This window comes from Cervus elaphus, chromosome 16, assembly GCF_910594005.1.
Source record: "Cervus elaphus chromosome 16, mCerEla1.1, whole genome shotgun sequence".
Lineage (NCBI taxonomy): Eukaryota > Metazoa > Chordata > Mammalia > Artiodactyla > Cervidae > Cervus > Cervus elaphus.
The window spans coordinates 29,409,237-29,433,856 of NC_057830.1; the positions used below are offsets into that span (position 1 = coordinate 29,409,237).

Genomic DNA, 24,620 nt, shown 5'->3' on the forward strand with positions numbered 1-24,620 from the left:
CCTTGTGATTCTTCTCTAAATCTTCTTTGTGCCCTTTTTACCTGTGGCCCTCAGGCCTGAGCCTGTCAGTAAACCCAGGTTGAGAGAGAGAGAGAAAGCAGGCATTCCGGTTAAACATTGCATTGTATAACCTTCAGTCTCCAGTTTACGGTTTAAAATCATTTCCCCCCAAACAGTTTTGAAGTCAGTTGATTTACAAAAGCATTTATCAGGATCATGTGTGTAGAGATTCAGAGCTTCCATTATGGTTAAAGGGGGATTTCAGAGGGTGTTATTGTGTTTAATTTATTGTGGCATTGGCAGGATGTAACCCCTCTGTTGCCTTACGGTTCAAGGGGGTAATTACAATTCGGAGCTGCAAGTCCTTGATTGGCGTGGGCTGCTGTCCTCAGGATCCTGGGCCCGCAGTGCCGCACAACCAAGCAGGCTGGAATAAGCCTGTGACGTGACCGAGTGATTGGAAAGGTAACCTGAAGAACGTGCTTCCTGATTGCATCAGCTGCTTCGCTTATCAGAGCACGGTATCTCGGGGCCGTGACGGGACCCTGCGGAAGTATCAGAAAGATTTGGAAGACTCGGATAGGACAGGACTGCTGTGCTTTCCTTTAGAAGTAACTTGATGCCTATTACATTAGAGTTGGATTCTGAGAGTAATTAAAGTGTGATGGTCTAGTAACTTGTATTTTATATGGAGCACTGTTAATTATGTTTCCATCTCTCGGGACTATCCAGAATTAGCCCCAAAGTTCTATAGTTACCAAGATGTTGCAAAAACAAAAGATAAACGTGTTGTACAGGTTGTACAAAGTGAAATGATCTCTCCAAATGTTCTGTGGCCTCTCAGGGCCTCAGAGGCTGGGTATTTTCCTTTAAGACCATGAATAATAAGGTGTTGACCTAATAGTCACCTGAATTCTAAGTGCGTGCGTATGTTTTTTGACTTCTAAAATAAAAGTACGTTTTCAAAACCTGTTTCCTTTTGAGGCTTGCTGTTTGACTCTCTTAGGCTGGACCTCCCCCAAGTCCATGGCCACCTGCCACATTTGATTCTCCTAAATAAATCGAGGTCTTAGCCTCAGTTTGTCATCTACTGAGCAGACTGACACTTTGCAAAAGCAGATGGTCGTGTGTTTCCCTTGACAGAACAGGCAATGGAAGACCATAATCCATAGCTTCAGACCTGACCTTAAAAACTCATGTCACCAAAAGCAGTGAAAGCCACTTGCTAATTATGCAGCTTTCTTGGCACTGCTTGGTTTCCCAAGGCTGGCCCCGAATCAGAAGGATGTTATGTTTTCCAGTTACAATTCTGTTTGCGGAGCCCAGAAAGCTATTGTTTATATTCTGCATTTGAATGAAAAGTGCTGGCTGGGTGGCACTGTGCTTGGCTGCCCTGCTGCACGCCGGGCGGGGATATACCCTGGTTCCCATGCCCTCCTGTTCGATCCTTCGTTGGCTGGCCGCACATGCTGCCTGCCCCTCTAGCTGGGTCCAGAGATTTGCCCACGAAAGAGTGCAGGGGGAGGGGAAGGAAGGGGGATTGGATTTGTTTATTCAGATTTTAAATCAGGAAACATTCCTGGTGTTTCTCTTCATAGCTCCACCAAAATTAGTTCTTTATCTTGTCAAGTGTACCTCAATAAAGATAGGGTTAAAAGGTAGTTCTTGATCTAATAAGAACTTAAGAATAACAAACCTGCAGATAACTCAGTGTCCTCCTTGACCTCCCTCATATGAGATAAGATGCATTCTTGTTTCCATTCTCCAGATAGTAATCATAGCCACTTCACATAGAAAAAGAGACTCATTTTACACTGAACTCCAAACACAGTTCCCCTTTAATAAAAGATTATACCGAAGAATTAACTCTACATCCTGGGTGATGTCAGTTTTCTCTGCTTGAATAACTTCTTACTAATGTTCTAGGGTTTTTTCTTTTCCTGCTTTCTCATTAGCAGTCTTTTAAACATTTTTTTTTGAGTTCTTTAATGTGATGCATGTAATTTAACAAAAGCTAAAGTAGATAATTTAGCAGTGATCGAATAGAGAAGTGTGGAGGTGGTTTATGCTTGTGGCTAAAAGGTAAAAAGAAACATCTCAGACAATAATTGCACTTTCCGGCATCGACCTCAGGGGGGCACCAGATCACCCAGCACTGTGAAGAAAAGAGACTAGATGGCAAGTTGTGTTTTCACTGTTGGGATGCAGGCCTTGGCAGCCAGTCAGAGATGAAGAGAGAGAAACAAACAAAAAAACAAAACGGGGCAGTAGTTGCCCTAGAAGGTCACTGCCACTCAGAGGCTGAGCTAAGAAGCAGCAGGGGCTGAGGAGCCCCCTCCCACCCCGGCTACACAAGCCAAGCGGGGAGAGGCCGCTGGGCCAGGCGAGAGGAGGAACTGGAGGTTTGGGGGACTTTGCTCGCATCCCTGTGTCTTAACATTCTCAGACAGCGCGGGTAAATTTAAAACACAAAAGTACATTTGGTACTTGTTAAGTTTTTTTCTTCTTTTTTTCTTAAGCCCAGAAATGACAGATTTATCACTAATTAAACAATAATTTCATTATAGAGTACTGAAAAAAATTGCTGGTAGTATAAACAACATCTGGTAAAGATTAAAAAGAAAGAATAATTTTTCCAAGCTCAAATTTGATGAAAGAAACACAAATGTTTTGAAACAAAATAGATCTTAAAATGCAAAAGGGATATTTACAGTCTTAAGTTTGGTATTTTGAAAGTAGAAAAGAAGAAAATGGCATAATAAAAAATACTTGTTTATAAAGGTGCCTTATTTTATATGACAGATATGAAGATTTTTTTATATAGGTAGTTTTTTTTTAAGACCAAATTGTTTTTTTTTAACTCAAAAGAGTCTATTGAAATGAAACTTACAAAGAATATATATTTTTTTTAAGAGGAGTGTTATTTTTTGATGAAAGTCACCTTTTAATTTACATACATAAATTAACACAAGGGCTCCTGTCTGTCAAGGGTTTGGATGAGTCAGATACACAGTGGGATGTGTTGCTGGCCATAAAAATGGACCATGAAAGAGAATCTCCCCCAGACTTACTGAACTTCAGTTTATTTCTCACCTGAAACTTCTCTATTTTTTAGGGAAAATATGTGTAAAAGGTGATAAATGAAGAAGGCTTGAGAATTTTGTTTCCATGTCTTCACTGCCTTTTTGTTTTTTACAAGAGGGATTAACTTTTTTTAGTGAATTACCTCAAATCATAGTTTTAACTTCCCTTTCTGGCTTGTATTCTCTCTCTCCCCTCTCCCCATACTCTTTCCATCTCACACAGATTCAGAAAATGATAGGAAAATAGGAAAGATTTCTTCCTGAGAATTCTCAGGCATCTAGTAATAATCATTGATGAACTGGGATGAAAATACCAGGTGAGGCACCAAGGAGGGCTTAGCTCAGCAGTAAAGAATTCACCTGCAATGCAGGAGCCGCAGGTGACATGGGTTCAATCCCTGGGTCAGGAAGATCCCCTGGAGGAGGGCATGGCAACTCACTCCAGTGTTCTTGCCTGCAGAATCCCGTGGACAGAGAGGAGCCCGGGGCTGCGGTCCACAGGGTCACAAAGAGTTGGGTCACAACGGAAGTGACTTCGCACGCATGCGTAGACGGCAAGTACAGAGTGAGCGTGGATGTTATTTGTGCAGTGCGACAAGCCGGCCTCCCTCACCTCTGCCTCCACAGCAGCCTAGAAAACGCAGCTGCTGAACACTTCCCTGTGTTGCTTAGTCTTCCCTTGTTTTTTTGTTTTTCTTCTGAGGGATGAGCATGGGCTGTCCGTCTGGCCAGAAAAGAAACAAGCAGTGCAGTCCTGGGTAGCTGTAGAAGAGGGAAGGGAATGTGCCCCCCCAGCGCAACCTGGCCCGTAAGAAAGGGAAACCAGTGTCCAGAGCTTTTCCTCTTCTCCTGTTCATCCTCTGACATTCAGTGAGAGAACTGGGGGCAGTGTGAGAGAAGGGAAGGAGAGTGCAACCGCGGTCATTGACGGCCTCCTGCTAATGAAGTTTCCCTAGACTTGAAATAATCTGTACATGGAAATCATTAGACCAGATGGAGAAGAGAAGAACTTGAGAAGGAACAGATTTTGGTAGGATGGGGAAAACAGACAAACAGATGGAACCCAAGAAAGGTTTTCTTTTCTGTCCTCATTCTAGTATAATTGCTTGGTTTGTGGGGTTCAGAGCTAGGCCCAGAAGTTTGAGTTGCAGAGTCACCTGTTGTGTTACTTTGGGGACCCATTTTACAAATAAAACAGGACACAGAGGGGTTAAGTGTTTGCCTCTTCCCTCACAGGGATGTGTAAAGATTTGGGGTGGGGGGTGGTGGTAATTTATGGCTTCCAAAGAAGCATAAATTAAGACTTTAATTCTATTTGGAGGATTCCCTTGATAAGAAAAGCGGCTTAAGTTTGCTTTTGTGATTTGGTGTCCTTGGGACACATGCCTGGCCTGTGAGCACTCTGGGCTTCATGAGGGGACTCACTGACCCTGAAATTATGTGCTCGGAAAGTGTGAAGAGTCTCATTTTTAAAACCATCAGTAAAGACTGCAGATGAGAAAGAGCTGTTCACAATTCTGGAGTGGCAAGGGAGACTGGTTTTTAAGTCAAAATCTCTGCCATTGCTGTTTCAGTAGGGTTCCCCTCTCTCCTGGCATCTTACCTGTTTTGAAAGCTAAAACAGGTTGTAGAAGCAGGTTAAGGGCAACCACGGTCTGAGCTGTTTGGACAGAAGGAAATCTCAGAGGAGGGTTGATCGGCATGGAGAGACCAGGCAGATTCCACACAGTCTGTATATTTAAACACGTGACTGAGCTGTTTCACTAGATAACACTGCAGGAAAAAAGAGCAAGTCCAAGCTCTGGTCCTCTTTTCAACAGAGTTAGAACTTTCCTGCTTTCCCACTTGCTTTTCAAGGTAGCCTTGTTCTATGCATTGATCAGCCTTTTCTCTGTCATTAGTATAGATTGATTTTCTACTAGCATCAGATTTAGGCAGTGGTTCTGGAGTAGTTAGACCATTTAGAACAAGGGGAATGGTTCTATTTTACCATTTTCAATTTTAGTCTTATTTTCTGTCAGTGCATTTTTAGCCTCTATGTGTCACATGACAGTGTTGTTTGGTTCTTAAACACTCTTATTCAAGAGCCATATTGTCTATATATAAAACTTGGAAAAACTGTTCTGGCACATTTGATGAGTCACATTTCTTCAAGATAGGCAGTTTGCTTTTCTCTTCTTGTTTGATGATTTCCATTATGAATATATAGAAACTTCCGTGATATTTTCTGGGCATATATCCAGTGACCTTTTAATAACTGTTAGTATTTACAGTGAGGCTGAGAAGCAGGGAGATAACTGACTTGTCTGAGATCAAAGTCAAAAAATACTCTGCGTCTCTTCTGTTGAACCATCAATCAGCCAAATTATTCTCTTGAGTATGTAATGAATTTAATCTATGAAAAATTTTAGTTGGTTTCTTTTAGATAAAAATGGACATCAACGAAAGATTAGGGAGTATATATTACTCTACCTAGAAAGCAGAGATTTGCATCCTACAAATCATAAATCTCTTCAAATAAAAGGAGTTATCCCATCATTTTAACAAGTGGTAATGCTCTTTCCTGGAGCCTTCTGTGACAGCTGTAATGGCGGGGTGTGAACACTAGATGGCACACGTTCAATGTTATTGTACATCGAGAAATGCCAGCACAGAAGTGTGGAAGCTTCTGGAGATAGGCACAATTCTTTAGCCTGGCCTAGAAAAGTTAAGAGAAGATATATATCCTTTTTTCTGTTTTTCTTGTTGAAGGGGTATGAAAAACTGTTCCACAAAGCTCAATGTAACTCAAAGAAATTCCATATAAAGCCTAATTTACTAACCTGTGGATGCTACTGTATTATATCTGTTTTAGAACACACATGGCCTCCTCCTCTAGCTTAGTCTCATGGTATGAGCTCCAGCCAGGATGATATGGGATCATGGAAATTTGCCTATGGTCTAGTGGTTAGGGCTCTGCTCTTCTACCACCAAGGGCCCAGGTTCGATCCCCGGGTGGTGAATTAAGATTCCACAAACCATGCGGCCAAAAAGAAAAAGAAAAAAGCAAACAAAAAGATACGGAATCTGGGTTAGGCCCTCTGAAGCCCCACCCAGGCCACAGTAAGTTGGCTTCTGCAGATTTAAATCATCAAAACTGTCATAAAAATATTCGTGGATTAAATTGGATGGCTTTCCTTATTCAGTATGATAGTATCTTTATTTTTTCTTCATCCTAAATAATTTAAGCTGCTAAATTCATAGTGCTCTAAGATGTAATATTATTTAGTCTTGCATGGTGGTGGTCACTGCTTTCCTTAATAATAATTTGAAATTACTATGTACTCATTTCCTAATCAGCAGGAATGAAAAGATAACAGGATAACTTTGACCTTGAGGCAGTTTTAAGTCATGTGAGGAGATCAGACACATAGGGAACATTACCTAAAGCTAGCAACACAGGGCTTCCCTGTGACTCAGGTGGTAAACAAATCATCTGCTATTCAAGAGACCTGGGTTTGATCCCTGGGTTGGCAAGTTCTCCTAGAGGAGGGCATGGCAACCCACTCCAGTATTCTTGCCTGGAGAATCCCCATGGACAGAGGAGCCTGGTGGGCTACAGTCTGAGGGGTTGCAAAGAGTCGGACACAACTGAGCGACTTGGCACAGCAGCACAGGTGGGCTGTGTGTCTTCATCATGGCCTGCTGGTAGATGGTATTTTCTAATTTCCCTTGATACTTATTGACTCTTTTTTGTGTATCATGTGGGCTTACTGTTGAAAATGTGGAATTTACAGAGTATAAGTTGAATAAAGAAGAAGAAAGACTGTCCATAATCCCCTTACCCCAAGAGAACTTCTGTTTGCATTTGTATGGAGGGCTTTTGCCATGAACTAGTTGTTTTTCTTCCTAACTCAAAGGAATAGATCCATTTTCTAGACACCAGCAGTTGTGGACAACTCATTTCCCTAATAAGAGTGAGTCATTATTGATGAAATGCTTCTGATATTTTACTTTCTAATGGTCTTTTCCTTTACAGCCTGAAGCTGCTGCCTACCACCCCGCCATATTCAGAGTTGTTGATGAAATATTCAGGTAAATATTGTGCTATGTCTGCTCATAATTGGTCTAAATATGTTCAGCTTCCAAATATGAATAAAAAATTCTGTGGTAGTCTCTGGCTCTACCATGGGGAAATTAGATTTCTAATTCCATCCCATCCTGCTGAGCTTTTTGGTAAAACACAAATGTCAACGTGTATTTAAAAGCCAATGCCTGAGAATTAAGATAACTTTTTTTTTAACCTTTTAAAAATCTAATAATAATGGTTGAAAATCAGAATTGAATTAGATTTTGCATCACGCATTATTCATGTAGAATTTTTCTCAATTAAAAATAAAGGGTAGTAGTGTTCTCCCTTCACCACATGAGGGCTGACCAATCTTTTTAAAGCTAAGGAACACCAAAAATAATAAATAAATAATGCCATTCTTAACAGAGCACTTCTGAAAGGCAGAATCAACTATGCATGTTATCTAACAGCACACTAATTTTTATTCTACAAATACGAGAACTTCTTGGTAAATGCAGTGGATTTATAACGATGAAAGATGAGCCCACTGGACCCCAGGTTGGGTTATGACTGACAGTTAGTGAGGGGCCAGGCCCCTCGCGGGGAGCTTACCCCCCCGTGGACAGGTGGGTGGCCAGCCTCTTTCCTGGGTGCTGGTGCAGCCACGGCCTGGGTATCTACCCTCTTTATCAGGTCCCCCTCAAACTCAGCAAATAGAGGCCCCACGGCAGACAGCAGACATTGGGAAAAAGAATTTTTACAATAGCAAGTAATCCAGCACTTAAGTTGGTCTTGAAACATAAAAGCTTTAAGCTAAATGAGTGTAGAAATAAGTCAGAATGCTGTTTTTAGTTTAAAGCTAGCAAAGTTTCAGTTGATTTGTGTGTGTGTGTGTTGTTTAAACAAACATAAAGAAAAATTAGTTGTATGAAAATGCATAGAAACCAAACCAGGAACATGCAGATTCTTCCACCCCTTTGCTGGATGGATTTGACTGAGCCATTATAATCCTGGGGCACCCCTTTCTCCACTTTCAAAAGCAAAAGGTCTATGGATGTTCCATTTGTGGGCATAGAGTGTGCAAATATTTGTAAAGAGCATCCCAGGCCCATGTGGAAGAGATATGAAGTGCTTAATAATTTAAAAACCAAGAAAGGGAGCTCTGCACATTGCAATTTTAAAGGAAGTCTTTAGAAAAGGGAGTGACAGATTTCTCCTGCTTTCACGCAAGAACTGAAATCTGATGAGCTGACATTGCTGCTGAAGCTTATGGCACAAAAAGAATGTTTCCGTGTTTCCCTTTTACATATTTTGGTTCACATATTTTCCAGATTAATCACTGAATGTGTTGTGATCTGGCCTTGCGTTGTTTAGGTCCGCACTCCTGGAAACCGATGGAGCCGCAGAAGTACTAGCCTGCATTCAGGTGTTTACACGATGCTTTGTAGAAGCTCTGGAAAAAGAAAACAAGCAGGTTCGTTATATTGCAGATACTATTCATTCCCCCAAGGAAACAGAGGCTGTTAAGAGTATTTGATTAATCACCAGAAAAGAGCACTTTACTTTCAGTGATTTTGATAGACTGTTTTGTTCATGGAGAAAGTTTCCAAACAAATACACCAGCAAAGGCAAAATCATTTTGTGTGTGTGTCCAACTCTGCAACCCCATGGGCTGTAGCCTGCCAGGTTCCTGTGTCCGTGGGATTTCCCAGGCAAGAGTACTGGACTGGGTTGCCATTTCCTCCTCCGGGGAAAATCGTTCTAATTGAAAGTAAATCAAGATGGTTCCTATCTGTCCCATGTCCTGGTACCCAGAAGCATTTATCTATTGCTGTGCAGAGAACTCTACCAGATGATCAGGTGCCACCCCAGAGGGTGAACTTTCTGGGCCCTGTGTTGTACACTGTTTGTTGAGTAGGACTCTGCCCCTCCCAGGTCAGAGAGAGGTGTTCTAGAGTCTCTACGGCATGTGCTAAGAAGGAAATGGCGCTTATTATAAAGCAATACTGGACATTCTTAATTATTAGTTTCCATTCATATCAGAGGCCTAAATGTGAATTGGATTCCAGGAGAGATACGAGGTAGTGAGTGTGACACTATTCAGTTATAATTTGAATAATTATAGAGGAGGAGCTAGGAATGGCCATGACCAAAACGTGTGAATTGGACTCAGTCAGTAAGCAAGAAGCCGGGCCTAGGGACCTGCAAGAAGACTTGCACTGGGAGGGCGGTTGGCAGAGGCAGCTGACCAATTAGAGTGACCTGTAAAACTGGAACCTTTTCTACCAGAGTTTTCACTTTTGGGCATTTTGATTGGCTTGCATTTCTAATGGCCACAGACCTGATGTCTCTGTGGTATTTTGCCTTGAAGTGCCTGAACCCTCTGCAGTTTCTTGTGAGGTCATGAGCCCTTGGGATGCTTTCTGCAGTTTGCCTTAGGGGAGCAGTGCTATGATGCCTGCTCTACTAAAATCCCATACACCCCTATGCCAAGAAACCTCTCAGGTTTTAGCAGATGTTTCTGTTTTTAAGGCAGTGATAAATATTTATGATGTTTTTTTCCTATCTTCTCCTTCCCTAGGGAAGTGAGCTAGACTGTAGCAAACAGCATTATCAATGGTGCCCAGCCTGGAATTCTGGAGGAGAGCTCTGCTGAAAGGCACTGGTTGGCCCTCATGCTTATTTTGAGGCAAACTATAAATATCTTTTATCCTCCCTGAACATTCTTTGTTTTTCCAGTTAGGAACCAACCTCTAAAAAACCTGCACCTTGAACTCTTGGAACAGGCTGAGGTTGGGGTGGAGGGCATTGGTAAAAGAAGTGTTGCTCTGTACCATTAGCTTGAGTCTGTCTTTCTTATCAACTTTGTCCTTGAGTTGCAGGTGGGCCTTAACACTTTAGGTTCAGACTTATAGTCATTTTTAATTTAGAATGATACTCTGCCCACGTGCCGCTGGTGGTAAAGAATCTGCCTTCCAGTTGGGGAGATGCAAGAGATGCAGGTTAGATCCCTTGGAATAGGAAATGGCACCCCATTCCCGTATTCTTGCCTGGAAAATTCCATGGGCAGAGGAGCCTGGTGGGCTATAGTACATGGGGCCACAAAGAGTTGGACACGACTGAGTGATTGAACATACACCCTACCCAGGCTACACGTATCTGGTAGTGTAAGGGACACAGAATGGGTCCTGGTGGAAGGCAGAGCAGGGATCCAAAAAAAAAAGCAGAAGTTCACTGTCCTTCCCTTGGGCTCGGGACGCAAGAGTAACCTCTTAGCTTTGTAGATGCCTTCATCCCCGTGTGTCGTGTCGTGTCTCTTCCTGGGCCTGTTCCTACTGCCTGCCTTTCTAGGCAGTGCCTTTCTCATCGTCAACCCTTGCCTTCCTGAGTGCCCCTTCTTAGATGAATCATAATTCCTGACGCATGACACCCTCTGTCCTAAGTGATCCACGTGAACCCTCTTTCTTTCTGTGTTTTATTCATTCATCCACATATCCATTATGAATAAATGAATATCTACCAACCTGACATCTGACAAGACCTGGTCCCCTAGTAGAAACTTCAGGTTATTCCCCTGCTCCTCTATCCTATCATCCTGACTTTCTCCCTTCAGGTAACTGCTGTCCTTTATTTTTTCTGAAAACAGTTTGATCATGTATATGTTGTTGTTGTTTAGTAGCCAAGTCATATCCAACTCTTTGTGACCTCCTGGGCTGTAGCCCGCCAGGCTCCTCTGTGCATGGGATTCTCCAGGAAAGAATACTGGAGTGGGTTGCCATTTCCTTCTGAAGAAGGTCTGTCTTCCCAACCCAAGGATTGGAACCATACCTCCTGAGTTGGTAGGCAGATTCTTTACCACTGAGCCAACCTGATCATGTATATATGATTGTTAGACCATGTTTTCTTTATTTGTGATTGTTTTTGTGCTTTATAAAGCAAATGACAGATGAAAGTGGTACTGCGTGTGTAGTCTTCCGAGCCTTGTTCTTCCCAGCAGTGTGTCGCCAGGCTTGCTCTATGCTGTGGGTGGTGGTGGGGATTGCATGTAGTGCTCTGTGGGGAGCGTATATACAGTGTAGCTGTCTTTCTGGTGGTGAGCCTTTGGATTATTTCCAGATTTTTTTTTTTTCATAAATAGAATTTCTCTGAACATTCAAGATATACTTAAGCGTGCTAGTGCTGGTTATTAGGTGTGCAAAGGCAGCTTTGGCGGATACTGCTACATTGTTTTCATACATGGTTGTGCCAATTTACATTCCCCCCAGCAGTTATGAGAAATCCCATCGACCCGCATTCTTTCCCATTGTCAAAAATGTTTACCTTAAGTGCTTCTCATTTTCTTTTTTATCCTTTCCTCTCATCCTTGTTTTATTTGGAGAGCATAGTTGCAGCCCCATCATTGTGCCCAGTCAGACTAGTAGCCAAAAACTTACGGCTGTCATGACAGGCCTCTTTCCTGAACTTGCCTAATAGCTCCAGGACAAGCAGCAAATCAGTTCAGGTTCTGGTTCTAGTAGTGACAGAGTTTAATAATGTGTTGGACTAAATCTCCTGCAGATAAAAATTATAAACTCTGGAGAAAATATTTTTAAAAAACTATTTGAAGGTACTGGAAAGCAACCCAAAAAGCAGATAAAAACTGAAGGGGTTTCAACTCTTGAAAAAGTAAACCACATTGGGTAATCTTCTAACTTTTCCCAGAGGGCTGTCATGTGAGGGGTGGGAAGGAGATTAAATGAGGCTAGGGGGTGGCCCAAACCCAAGGCGTAATCTGATTGGCTTGAGGTGTCAAAAGACAGAGTTGTGGGCTGCCAGAACAAAAAACAGATGAGGCAAAAGAAAGATATCAAAAGGTAAACGTAGGGACTTCCCTGGTAGTTCAGTGGTTAAGAATTCGCTTGCCAATGCAGGGGACATGGGTTCAACCCTTGGTTTAGAAAGATCTCACATGCTATAGAGCAACTAAGCCCATACACCACAACTTCTGAGCCCGCGTGCTCTGGAGCCCATGCTCCACAACAGGGAAACCACCGCAATGAGCGGCCTGGGCACCCCGATGGAGAGAAGCCCCCGCTCACTGCAACTAGAGAAAGCCCATACACATCAACAGAGACACAGGGCAACTGACAAATAAGTAAATAAATAAATAAAAATTTTTAAAAGAGCAATTCAAATATGCCTACAAGTACATTAATTACAAAAACTAAGTGAAAATCAACTAAATATACTAGGTAAAAAGGAAATAGACTGAAAAGCTAAGACCCACTATACATTGTTTTCAAGAAATCTATTCTAATTATAAAGACGCAGATTGAAAGGAAGGAAAGAGACATGTTCTGTAAATAATAAGCACAAGAAAGCTGGTCTGGCTCTACAGGCAGCAGACAGATGAGGTTTTAAGGTAAGGAGTATGGACAGACAAAAAAGAGGGACAGTTTGTATAGTTCATTAGGAGAAACACCAATTACAAATGGATATGTGCCTAATGACAGAGGTCTGAGATACACAGAATAAGAACTGAGAGAAGTAAAAAGAGAAACAAGCAACTCCACAGTAATACATAAAATACTTGGGAGAAAATTTAACAAAAGGTGTGTAAGATCTCTACGTGAAAAACCACAAAATAAGAAAACTTAACCATATGAAGAGAAACTATAATCATGAATCGTTGAGATCCCTGGTTCAATGTGATCCTAGTTAAAATCCCAACATAGTTTTTAAAACAGAAATTGATAGGCTGAATCTAATGCAAAGAACCTATAGTAGCCAGGATAATTTTGAAAAGAAAAAAAAAACAAACCCTCCCCCCCAAATCAGAGGATTCACACTGATTGATTTCAAGACTTTAAGCTACAGGAATCACATTCAAGACAGTGAGATACTGGCAAAAGGATAGATCAGTGGAACAGAATAGTGTCTAGATATTTTCATGCAATCAACTGATTTTTGATAGAGATGCCAAGGAAGTTCAGTGTGGAAAGTTTTCAACAAGTGGCACTGAAACGACTGGATGCCCAGATGAAAAAACATGAAGCTCCACCTCACAAACAGGAAACCTCATTTGAGATGGGCCATAGCCTTCAAAATAAGTGCTGAGACCATAAAGCTCCTAGGAGAAAATGAGGAGAGTATCTTTTTTGACATTAGGATAATCTAATATTTCTTAGAAGGAATGCAGAAAGGCACTAAGCAGTATGAGAAAAATGTATAAATTAGACTTCATCAGAATTTAAAATGTCTGGTCTTTGTAGACATCCTTAAGAAAATGAAAAAGCAATCCACCCAGCAGGTAAAAAATATTCCCCATACATATATCTAATAGGGGATTTGTGTCCAGAATATATAAAGATCTTTTACAACTCAAGAACATAGGAAAAAACTCAGTTTTAAAAATGGACAAAAGACTTGAATACACACTTCAAAAAATATGTATAAAGTGAAAAGTGAAGTCTCTCAGTCGTGTCCGACTCTTGCAACCCCACGGACTATAGCCTGCCAGGTTCCTCTGTCCATAGGATTCTCCAGGCAAGAATACTGGAGTGGGTTGCCATTTCCTTCTCCGGGGGATTTTCCTGACCCAGGAATTGAACCCAAGTCTCCTGCATTGCAGGCAGATTCTTTACCAACTGAACTACAAGGGAAACCCGACAAGTATGTGAAGCAACTGGAATTCTCGTAAATTGCTGACCAAAGTGTGGAGTGGTATAACCACTTTGAAAAGTTATATGGCAGTTTCTTACAAAGTTAAACAAGCATCTACTCTATGACCTAGTAATTCCATTCCTATGGTATTTACCCAAGAGAAATAAGAGCACGTGTCCACAAAAAAGACAGAAATATGAATGTTAATTGCATCTTTATTCATAATAAAACCCAAACTGGAAACAATCCAAATGTCCATCAATGGGAGAATAAATAAACAGATTATGGTATATTCATACAATGACTACTTTAGAACAACTTTTTTTAAAAAAATGAAGTATTTAATCCACAGTAACAAAGATGAGTCTGGAAAGAACATGTTGAGCCAAGGAAGTCAGACAGAAAAAAACACACACTCTTATGATTCCATTTGTGTGAAATTCAAGAATATACAAAACTAATCTCTCATCAAAATAAAAATATCAGATGCCGGGGTGGGGTGGAGGGATTGACTGGAACAGCTACAAGGGAACTTTCTAAGGTGATCAGAATGTTCTGTGTCTTGATTGGAATGATGGTCATGTTGAATTTACACATTTACCAAAAGTCATCAAATTGTACACTTAAAGCCCTTACAATTCACTGTAGACAGATTTTACCTCAGCTTTTTACAAAAGTACTTCAAAGCTACTGTGCCTTCCGAGGGCATAAAAGGTACAGCACTTTGGCCCTCAGAGTATGTGTGAGGGCTAAAAAACTGTTGTTTTTTGATAACTCTTACATAAATAGAGTTATGTATATAATTGGGTTCATGTGAGGTAAAGAACTGATATAAAGACATCAAGAGCATAACTTTATTTTTCTTAAGTCCTGGAAGGCATCTTTAAAAAGGCTTAATTTTTTGGAACATATTTATAAGATTATCAGAAGCATCTTTTATTTTTGATCAGTGTGTAAGACATTATGACCACATAAAGTACTAGAATTTCTTTTTGGGGCAAAGGATGCAAGATTTTATATTTCCTTAATACCTTTTCCAATGCTAACATTCAAACGGCTTTAAATTTTTTGTTCTATTATAGTTGAAGTTTGCACTCAAGACCTACTTTCCTTATGCTTCTCCATCGCTTGTCATGGTGCTCCTCCAACACCCGAAAGGTAGGTGAAGGTTGATTCTGCCCATATTAAAATAATTTATGGGAAAGTACAGTGATAAAATCATAACCCTTTCCTCCCAGTTCCTTATCTGTAAAACCAGGAAATGGATAAATGTTCCTCTAAACTCTCAGTGTCACAGTCTGTGGATTTTGATATGAGAATTTGCTTGACTTCCCAGTTACGATCATTTACTAAAAGAAAGGAAAGCAATGGCCTCTAGTTGCATTTTAACAGTCTGTTCTGGTTAACACAAAGCCTCTGCTGGTGCCAGGACGGTCCACCTGGATGCCAGGAACAGGCTAAGACTTGGCTGATTTGGAATAAAACAGTACTTTTATCTGTATTTCATTCTTTCTTCTCTGTGCCCCCTGCTGCAAATGAAAAGATAAAATGATGAATGAAGCTAAGGAAATTTAGGGGAAATTTCTCCTAACCTAGCCAAGGGAAGTCTTTTGAAAGAATTCAGTAAGTGTGTTAGACCACAGCCTTCTGTGATTTCATTTGCCAGCCTTCCAGAGGCCATATTCATTTGGGGAAGTGATGATTCTGTCCTCATTCAACTGATGTTGATCTGTTAACATGCCTGTGAGCTCCTGTTTATGAAGCGTTTCAGAAATGGAGAATACAGACATCCTTCCCCACTAATGCCTGAAATCTAAAGAGAGGTGACGCTGAAACAAGACAGACTCTATGCTGTAGAAAAAGGCGTTTCATCTGACCATGGAACAATAGGAAGACCCCATAGTATGTCCTTTTTGTGCCGTTTTCCCCTACCTTTTTTCCCCTGAGACTTGAGTAAGTAGATTCACTTGAGAAAGTATGATTTGAGGTTTCAGAGCATTTTACAAAATCAAAAATACTCTTCCTTTTTCTAAAAGACTAAGTTCTCACCCAAAGTGACCCACTTGACACTGTCCTCTCAGATGCTAGAGATAGAGGTGGACACAGGCCTGGTGGGATCTCTGGTCAGCAGTTTTGTGGAACTTAACCTGTGGGAACACAATGGGAAAACTTTAATAAGACAGGAGCATCAGTGATTCACTTTCCAGGGGCACGTCTCACAGCCCAAGTCAGATCAGCAAAGTCCAAGGTCAGCCTATGTAATAAGCAGCTAAATGAGCTCCACAAAAAATATCAGGGTTGTTATTTTTTAAGTTTGGACATCTATAAAATAAAGACTATTTGTGCTGGTTCCTAGAACAATTTTCTGCATATTACTTTTGGAAAAAATAATGTTATATCCACAGATTGAAGGGTTTCTTAAGAGTAGAGTCTTTTATTCATCAAAAATTGATTTTATGCCCACTGTAAAGTCCTATGAGGTATAAAAGATGAGTCGCTTATGAACCCTGACTATCCAGGAGCTACAAGTAAAAGAGACATAAAATAACTATCTAAAAAACTAATAAAAGGAGAAAAGGAAAATGCCTTGAAAGGCTGCAAATCAAGAGTTACGAGAACTCAGAAGAGGGAGAGAGATAATTTATGGTTCTTTAATCTGTAGCATTTGTGGGGTAGTAGTGGTTCCTGTATCACTTACATTATCTTTCTGGTGTATTTAATTACAGAATATATCACTACATGGAAATGTGATAACATTTTCAGCTGTTGTTTAAAACTACAGAAATATACGTGCTCAGAAGTGTTTAAGACCACGGGAAAAATGTGAAACCAGAAAAACTAACTTAAGAAAAGACATTTGTCTTTGTCTGTATAATATCCATATATTTTTTTCTGGCCTTTAAAAAAATTGTGAACCTGAAGTTGTATTCTAAACTGTTGGGAAACACATTCCTAATTCCTTATTGACTATTTTTTTTTAATATATTTTGAAACCACAAATTATTAGTGATAGATGAGGGGGTGGGTGAGTAGAAAAGAAAAAAAGCTGGGCATCTTCAACATAGCCTTCCTAAACCCTACAGTGGGCTGCCTGTGCAGTCTCATGTACCTGAATTAAAGAGCCTTTGAAGTTTAGCTCTGTGTAACACTAACAGGTCTTTCTTCCCAGGCCTGAGAGATGGTTCTGGCAGGGATCAGCTTGAGGGTGGTGGTATGGATTCCATGGACCAGGAAAACTAGGCTTTTCCCCTAAACGGGCCCCTTCTGGTCTCCACTGCAGTTGATTCCTAATAGGTTTGACTTTTCTCCAGCTCCTCTCTGACGGTTCTCTCCACCCACAGATATTCCGCAGGGACTATGGCACCAGTCACTGAAGCATATCTCTGAAATGCTCAAAGAAATAGTTGAAGACCACGGGTAAGCAAAGACCGATGACTCCTAGATCCCTTTCACACGTGGTTTCTCTGGTATCCTTATCATTCCTGTGAGCAAGCCTGACAGGGGAAGGCATTGCAAGCATACCTCGGAGATATTGCAGGCTCGGCTCCAGACCACGGCAATAAAGTGAATCACATGACCTTTTTGGTTTCCCCGTGCATGTGAAAGTTAGGTTTACACTGTTCTATAGTCTATTTACTATTCAGTGGCATTATATCTTAAGAAGCATATACATACCTTAATTTAAAAATACTTTATTGCTAAAAAATGGCAGTGACTCATATTCTTTTTGCTGGTGGAGGATTTGCCTTGATGATGCTGCTGCTGAGTGATCAGGGTGGTAGGTGCTAAAGGTTAGAGTGGCTGTGGAAGTTTCTTAAGACAACGTGAAGTTTGCCACATCAATTGACAAATGATTTCTCTGTAACATGCAGTGCCTTTTGATAGCATTTTACCCATAGCAGAACTGCTTTCAAAATTAGAGTCGTTCCTTTGAAACCCTGTCACTGCTTCATCATCTAAGTGTATGTGATATTCTAAATGCTGTGTTATCATTTCAGCAGTGTTCACAGCAACTTCACCAGGAATAGATTCCACCTCAAGAAACCACTTTCTCTGCTCATCCGTAAGAAGCACATCCTCATCTGTTAGAGTTTTATCATGAGATTGCAGCCATTCTGTCTTCAGTCTCCACTTCTAGTTCTAGTTCTCTTGCTGTTTCCACCATCTGCAGTCACTTCCTCCACTAATGTCATAAACCCCTCATAGGCATCCGTGAGGGTTGGAATCAACTTCTTCCAAACTCCTGTTAGTGTTGATATTTTGACCTCTTCCCATGAGTCACAAGTGTTCTTGATGGCATCCACAGTGGTGAATCCTTCCCAGAAGGTTTTTTGCTTACTTTTGCCCAGATCCCGTGGAGGAATCACCCTCTATACCAGCTATTTGTTTTGTTTTGTTTGTTTTTAGTCATTAAGTCATATCTGGCTCTTTGTGACCCTACGGACTATAGCCCACTAGGCTTCTCTGTCCATGGGACTTCCCAGGCAAGAATATTCCTCCAGGGAATCTTCCCGGCCCAAGGATTGAACCTGCATCTCCTCCATTGGCAGGAGGATTCTTTACCCCAAGTCACCAGGGAAGCCCATGGCAGCTACAGCCCTATGAAATGTTCTTCTTAAATAGTAAGAGTTGAAAGTTAAAATGACTCTTTAATTCATGGACTGCAGAATGGATGTTGTGTTAACAGGCATGTAAACAACATTCATCTCTTTGTACATCTCCATCAGAGCTCTTGGGTGTCCAGGTGCAATGTCAATGAGCAGTATTATTGAAAGGAATCTTTTTTTTCCTGAGCAGTAGATCTCAACAGTGGGCTTAAAATATTCAGTATGTTCAGTCACTCAGTCATGTCCAACTTTTTGTTACCTCATGGACTTCCTCTGTCCATGGGATTCTCCTGGCAAGAATACTGGAATGGCTTGCCATTTCCTCCAGGGAAAATATTCAGTAAAACATTGTAAATAGACATGCTGTCATCCAGGCTTCATTGTTCCACTGACTGAGCATAGGCAGAGCAGATTTAGCATCATTCTTCAAGACCCTAGGATATCCAGAATGGTAAATAAGCATTGACTTTAACTTGAAGTCACCAACTACATTAGTCCCTAGCAAGAGAGTTAGTCTGTCTGTTGAAGCTTTGAAGCCAGGCATTGATTTTTCCTCTCCAGCTATAAAAGTCCTAGATAGCATCTTCTTCTAATATAAAGCTATTTCATCTATATTGAAAGTTTGTTGTTCATGAATAACTTGCTACAGTTTCTACACCAGCACCTGCTGCTTCACCCTTCACTTTTATGTCGTGGAGATGGCTTCTTTCCTTAAATCTCATGAACCAACCCATGCTAGCTGCAGACTTTTCTTCTGCAGCTTCCCCACCTCTCTCAGTCCTCACATAATTGAAGAGTCAGGGCCTTACTCTGATTCGGCTTTGGTTTAAGGGAATGTTGTAGCTGGTTTTGATCTTCTATCTATACCACTACAGCTTTCTTCATATCAGCAATAAGACTGTTTTGCTTTCTTATCCTTCATGTGTTCATGAGAGTAGCACTTTTAATTTCCTTCAAAAACTTTTCTTTTGCATCCACAACTAGGCTAACTGGTGCAAGAGGCCTATAGCTTTCAGCCTATCTCAGCTTTAAACGTGCTTTCCTCAATGAGCTTTATGATTCCAACCTTTTGAAGTAAGAGATGTGCAGCTGTTCCTTTCTCTTGAACACTCAGAGGCCATTGTAGGGCATCGTGGCTGTTCAGTTGCTCAGTCGTGTCCGACTTCTTGCAACCCCATGGACTGCAGCACACCAGGCTTCCCTGTCCTTCATCATCTCCTGGAACTTGCTCAAACTCTTGTCCGTTGAGTCAGTGATGCCACCCAACCATCTCGTTCTCTGTCATCCCCTTCTCTTCTTGCCTTCAATCTTTCCCAGCATCAGGGTCTTTTCCAATTGAAGAAAAGGACATTAGTTGGACTAATTTCAATATTGTTGTGTCTCAGGGAATAGGGAGGCCCAAAGAGAAGGAGATAGGACAATCAACTGGTAGAGCAGTCAGAACACACAGATTTATCGTTTTAAGTTCATCAGCTTATATGGGCACAGTTCATGGCACCCCAAAACGATTACAGTAGCAGCATCAAAGATCACAGATCACCATGATCAATACAATGGAAAAGTTTGAAATATTATGAGAGTCACCAAAATGTACACAGAAACAGGAAGTGGGCAAATGCTGTTGGAAAAATGAAGTCAGTAGACTTGCTTGATGCCAGGTTGCCACAACCTTCAATCTATGAAAAAAAAAAAATCACCGTTTTCTGTGGAGCTCAGTAAAATGAGGTATGGCTGCATTGGTCTGTTACCATTCCCAAGCAGGCAAACACATTGCTGAGTAAGAAGTGGAGGAAGCACTGCAAGCAGCTCAGAATAAATAGGCTGCATGTGTAAATACCTGGCCTAGAAGCTGTTGTGAGTAATGGCTGGTATTAGATTTTGAAATGTACATGTATAACAATACATAGAATAGACCTTAGGAAAAAAGCGCTGCTAACATGCTGCATCCCCCACCCACGCTCCTCCCCCTGGCTTGCAGAACAAGAATGGCATCTCTCTAGGCCCTTCTGTCTTCTCTGCCTCTTCAGGGAAGGAAATTCTAAACTTCTCCTGCATGGTAGGATGAAATGTTTCTTTTCCTCCTCTTTGTAATAAATTTTTGTCTGAAATTAGAAAATCCATTCTAACATAATTTGTAATATTATATTAGATAAATATAACATTAGGGAAATAACACACATTATGTCCCTAGAACCACTCACATTTAGACTTTGCTAAGTTCTTTGCAACATAGTACCCTCCGGCTTCCTCTTAACTTCCTTGCTTTTAGAGTATTTTATTCATTGTCTATACTAGTCTATGCAGGTAGATGTAAGAGACCCAGTTCGATCCCTGGGTCGGGAAGATCCCTTGGAGAAGGAAATGGCAACTCACTCCAATGTTCTTGCCTAGAGAATCCCATGGACAGAAGAGCCTGGCGGGCTGCAGTCCATAGGGTCACACAGAGTCGGACATGACTGAAGTGACTTAGCATGCGTGCATGCACACTAATCTACTAAGACTGTCTTTATTTGTTCCCTTTGCCACTTTTCCTACTTGAAATTCTCTATAATCTCATTACTGGTCTTCACAAATTGTGACCGGTGCTCTTCTGCTTATCATCACTGATGCAGGTTTGGGTGCCAATTACTCACCCCACCCCAAGACTCTTACCAGCAGGAGAGACAGACAGCCAAGTGGGCATCAGAGGACTGGCCGTATTAACGACCTGCCATGCCCTGGCAGCCCCCGATGCACTGTCTGGTTATCTGTGTTGAAGAGCAGGACTGAAGCTACAAACTTCTTGGGGGTCCCGCCTAAACCACATCTGCCTCCACTAGGCTTCAGGCCACCTGCTGGGAGGGGTCTGGGAGTAGCCTTAGGCACCTTTTCAGCCAGCCCCATGGGACTGCCTTGCACACTCAACTGCTAGAAGAAAGGAGGGCGGATTCCCAGGCCTTGAACCGTGCTCCACGCGGGAGGCCCACGTGGGAGCAGGGGGCATGAGGGAGATCTTGCTCAGCTTACTCGTCCGTGCGGCCTGCAGGAAGGAGACCCCATGGAACCTGTTCCTTGCTTTTGGGCCATAACCCAGCCCACCACTCAGGTGGCCCCTGGAGCATTAGCTCTCCCTCTTGTCGGGACAAGGAAGTAAGACGAATGCTCCTCTTTGTTCCTTTTCTGTCACTGTTTGGCAAACTAGATTTCACAATTTACTCACTTGTTCTTTGGGGACAGGAGGAAAGCAGTGGCTAGAGGGGTGGGGACAGTGCTGGCTCCGGGATTCCATGAGCCAAGCAGAGGACTATGAACCCAAATCCAACAATGATGGAGCACTGCAAAAGGGGCCTAGGGCTGTCCTGTTCTAGGCGCTTCCCCGGTTCAGAAGGAAGATTCTGCCCCCTGATCTCAGGCTAGTCCTCCTCCATTTCTCCCACGGGAGAGGTTAAGCAGCTAGGACTATCTCTGAGCAAAATTAGTGGGTCTTTACCTGAAGCAGAGTCTATCCTTTATTCCAACTTCTGGTTTCATATGTGACAAAAGGACACCTTCACAAAAGCTTTAACTTTTCAGCACTGATGAACACATGATGAGAGGAAAGAATTCGATATACAGCTCATTGAACGGTTCTATGAAGACCTACAAGACCTTCTAGAACTAACACCCAAAAAAGATGTCCTTTTCCTTATAGGGGACTGGAATGCAAAAGTAGGAAGTCAAGAGATACCTGGAATAACAGGCAAATTTGGCCTTGGAGTACAACGAAGTAGGTCAAAGGCTAACAGAGTTTTGCCAAGAGAACACACTGGTCATAGCAAACACCCTCTTCCAACAACACAAGAGAAGACTCTACACATGGACATCACCAGCTGGTCAATACTGAAATCAGATTGATTATATTCTTTGAAGCCAAAGATGGAGAAGCTGTATACAGTCAGCAAAAACAAGGCCAGGAGCTGACTGTGGTTCAGATCATGAGCTCCTTACTGCCAAATTCAGACTTACATTGAAGAAAGTAGAGAAAACCACTAGACCATTCAGGTATGACCAAATCAAATCCCTTAACAATTATACAGTGGAAGTGACAAATAGATTCAAGGGACTAGATCTGATAGGCACAGTTCCTAAAGAACTATGGATGGAGGTTCCTAACATTGTATAGGAGGCAGTGATCAAGACCATCCTCTAGAAAAAGAAATGCAAAAAGGCAAAATGGTTGTCTGAGGAGGCCTTACAAATAGCTGAGAAAAGAAGAGAAGCTAAAGGCAAAGAAGAAAAGGAAAGACATACCCATTTGAATGCAGAGTTCTAAAGAATAGCAAGGAGAGATAAGAAAGCCTTCCTCAGTGATCAGTGCAAAGAAACAGAGGAAAACAATAGAATGGGAAAGACTAGAGATCTCTTCAAGAAAATTAGAGATATCAAGGGAACATTTCATGCAAAGATGGGCACAAATAAGGGACAGAAATGGTATGGACCCAACAGAAGCAGAAGATATTAAGAAGAGGTGGCAAGAATACACAGAAAAACTGTACAAAAAAATCTTCATGACCCAGATAATCACGATGGTGTGATCACTCACCTAGAGCCAGACATCCTGGAATGCAAAGTCAAGTGGGCCTTAGGAAGCATCACTATGAACAAAGCTAGTGGACGTGATGGAATTCCAGTTGAGCTATTTCAAGTCCTGAAAGATGATGCTGTGAAAGTGCTGCACTCAATATGCGAGAAATTTGAAAAACTCAGCAGTGGTCACAGGACTGGAAAAGGTCAGTTTTCATTCCCAATCCCAAAGAAAGGCAATGCCAAAGAATGCTCAAACTACCGCACAACTGGACTCATCTCATCACATCCAAGCCAGTCTTCAACAGTATGTGAACTGTGAACTTCCAGATGTTCAAGTTGGATTTAGAGAAGGCAAAGGAACCAGAGATCAAATTGCAAACATCCACTGGATCATCAAAAAAGCAAGAGAGTTCCAGAAAGCACCTCCTTCTGCTTTATAGACACCAAAGCCTTTGACTGTGTGGATCACAACAAACTGTGGAAAATTCTGAAAGAGATGGGAATACCAGACCACCTGACCTGCTTCCTGAGAAGTCTGTATGCAGGTCAAGAAGCAACAGTTAGAACTAGACGTGGAACAACAGACTGTTTCCACATTGGGAAAGCAGTACGTCAAGGCTGTACATTGTTACCCTGCTTATTTAACTTATATGTAGAGTCATGAGAAATGCCAGGCTGGATGAAGCACAAGCTGGAATTAAGATTGTTGGGAGAATTATCAATAACCTCAGATATGAGGATGATACCACCCTTATGGGAGAAAGCAAAGAACTAAAGAGCCTCTTGATGAAAGTGAAAGAGGAGAGTGAAAAAGTTGGCTTAAAACTCAACGTTTAGAAAACTAGGATCATGGCATCCAGTTCCATCACTTCATGGCAAATAGATGGGAAAACAGTGGAAACAGTGAGAGACTTTATTTTGTTGGGCTCCAAAATCACTGCAGCTGGTGACTGCAGCCATGAAATTAAAAGATACTTGCTCCTTAGAAGAAAAGTTATGACAAACCTAGACAGCATATTAAAAAGTAGAGATGTTACTTTGCCAACAAAGGTATGTCTAATCAAAGCCATGGTCATTTATGGATATGAGAGTTGGACTATAAAGAAAGCTGAGTGCCGAAGAATTGATGCTTTTGAACTGTGGTGTTGGGGAAGACTCTTGAGAGTTCCTTGGACTGCAAGGAGATCCAGCCAGTCCATCATAAAGGAAATCAGTCCTGAATATTCATTGGAAGGACTGATGCTGCAGCTTAAACTCCAATACTTTGGCCACCTGATGCAAAGAAATGACTGACTGGAAAAGACCCTGATTCTGGGAAAGATTGAAGGCAGGAGGAGAAGGGGACAACAGTGGATGAAATGGTTGGATGGCATCACTGACTCAATGGACCTGCGTTTGAGTAAGCTCTGGGAGTTGGTGAAGGACAGGGAGGCCTGGCATGCTGCAGTCCATGGGGTCACAAAGAGTCAGACACAGCTGAGTGAGTGAACTGAACTAAACTGAACTGAAAAACTCATAATTGCCAAAATTGTCAAGAACCTTTTGTTTTGTGAGAAAAGGAATAGCACGTGTTTCCACCTGCATTCCTTCTCTGGGCTCTGTCTGGACCCCAGGAGGTCCCCTCATTTCTGCTCTGGGCTGCCTGGGTGGCTGCCCTGTGGCTGGGGGCCCCGTCCCCACAGCAGCCCAGCT

At 41.8% G+C, this 24,620-nt stretch overlaps 1 protein-coding gene across 6 annotated transcripts in view; it reads left to right on the top strand.

The window, feature by feature from the left end:
• The window catches only part of FANCC (FA complementation group C), a 303,623-nt gene that overhangs the window by 265,058 nt on the left and 13,945 nt on the right, over positions 1-24,620 (top strand). For all 6 annotated transcript variants that reach the window (XM_043927161.1, XM_043927163.1, XM_043927164.1 and 3 more), the window contains 4 exons: positions 7,102-7,157; positions 8,509-8,608; positions 14,859-14,934; positions 17,118-17,193. In XM_043927161.1, the coding sequence (XP_043783096.1) occupies positions 7,102-7,157; positions 8,509-8,608; positions 14,859-14,934; positions 17,118-17,193 (308 nt within the window). The remainder of the gene's footprint in view (positions 1-7,101; positions 7,158-8,508; positions 8,609-14,858; positions 14,935-17,117; positions 17,194-24,620) is intronic.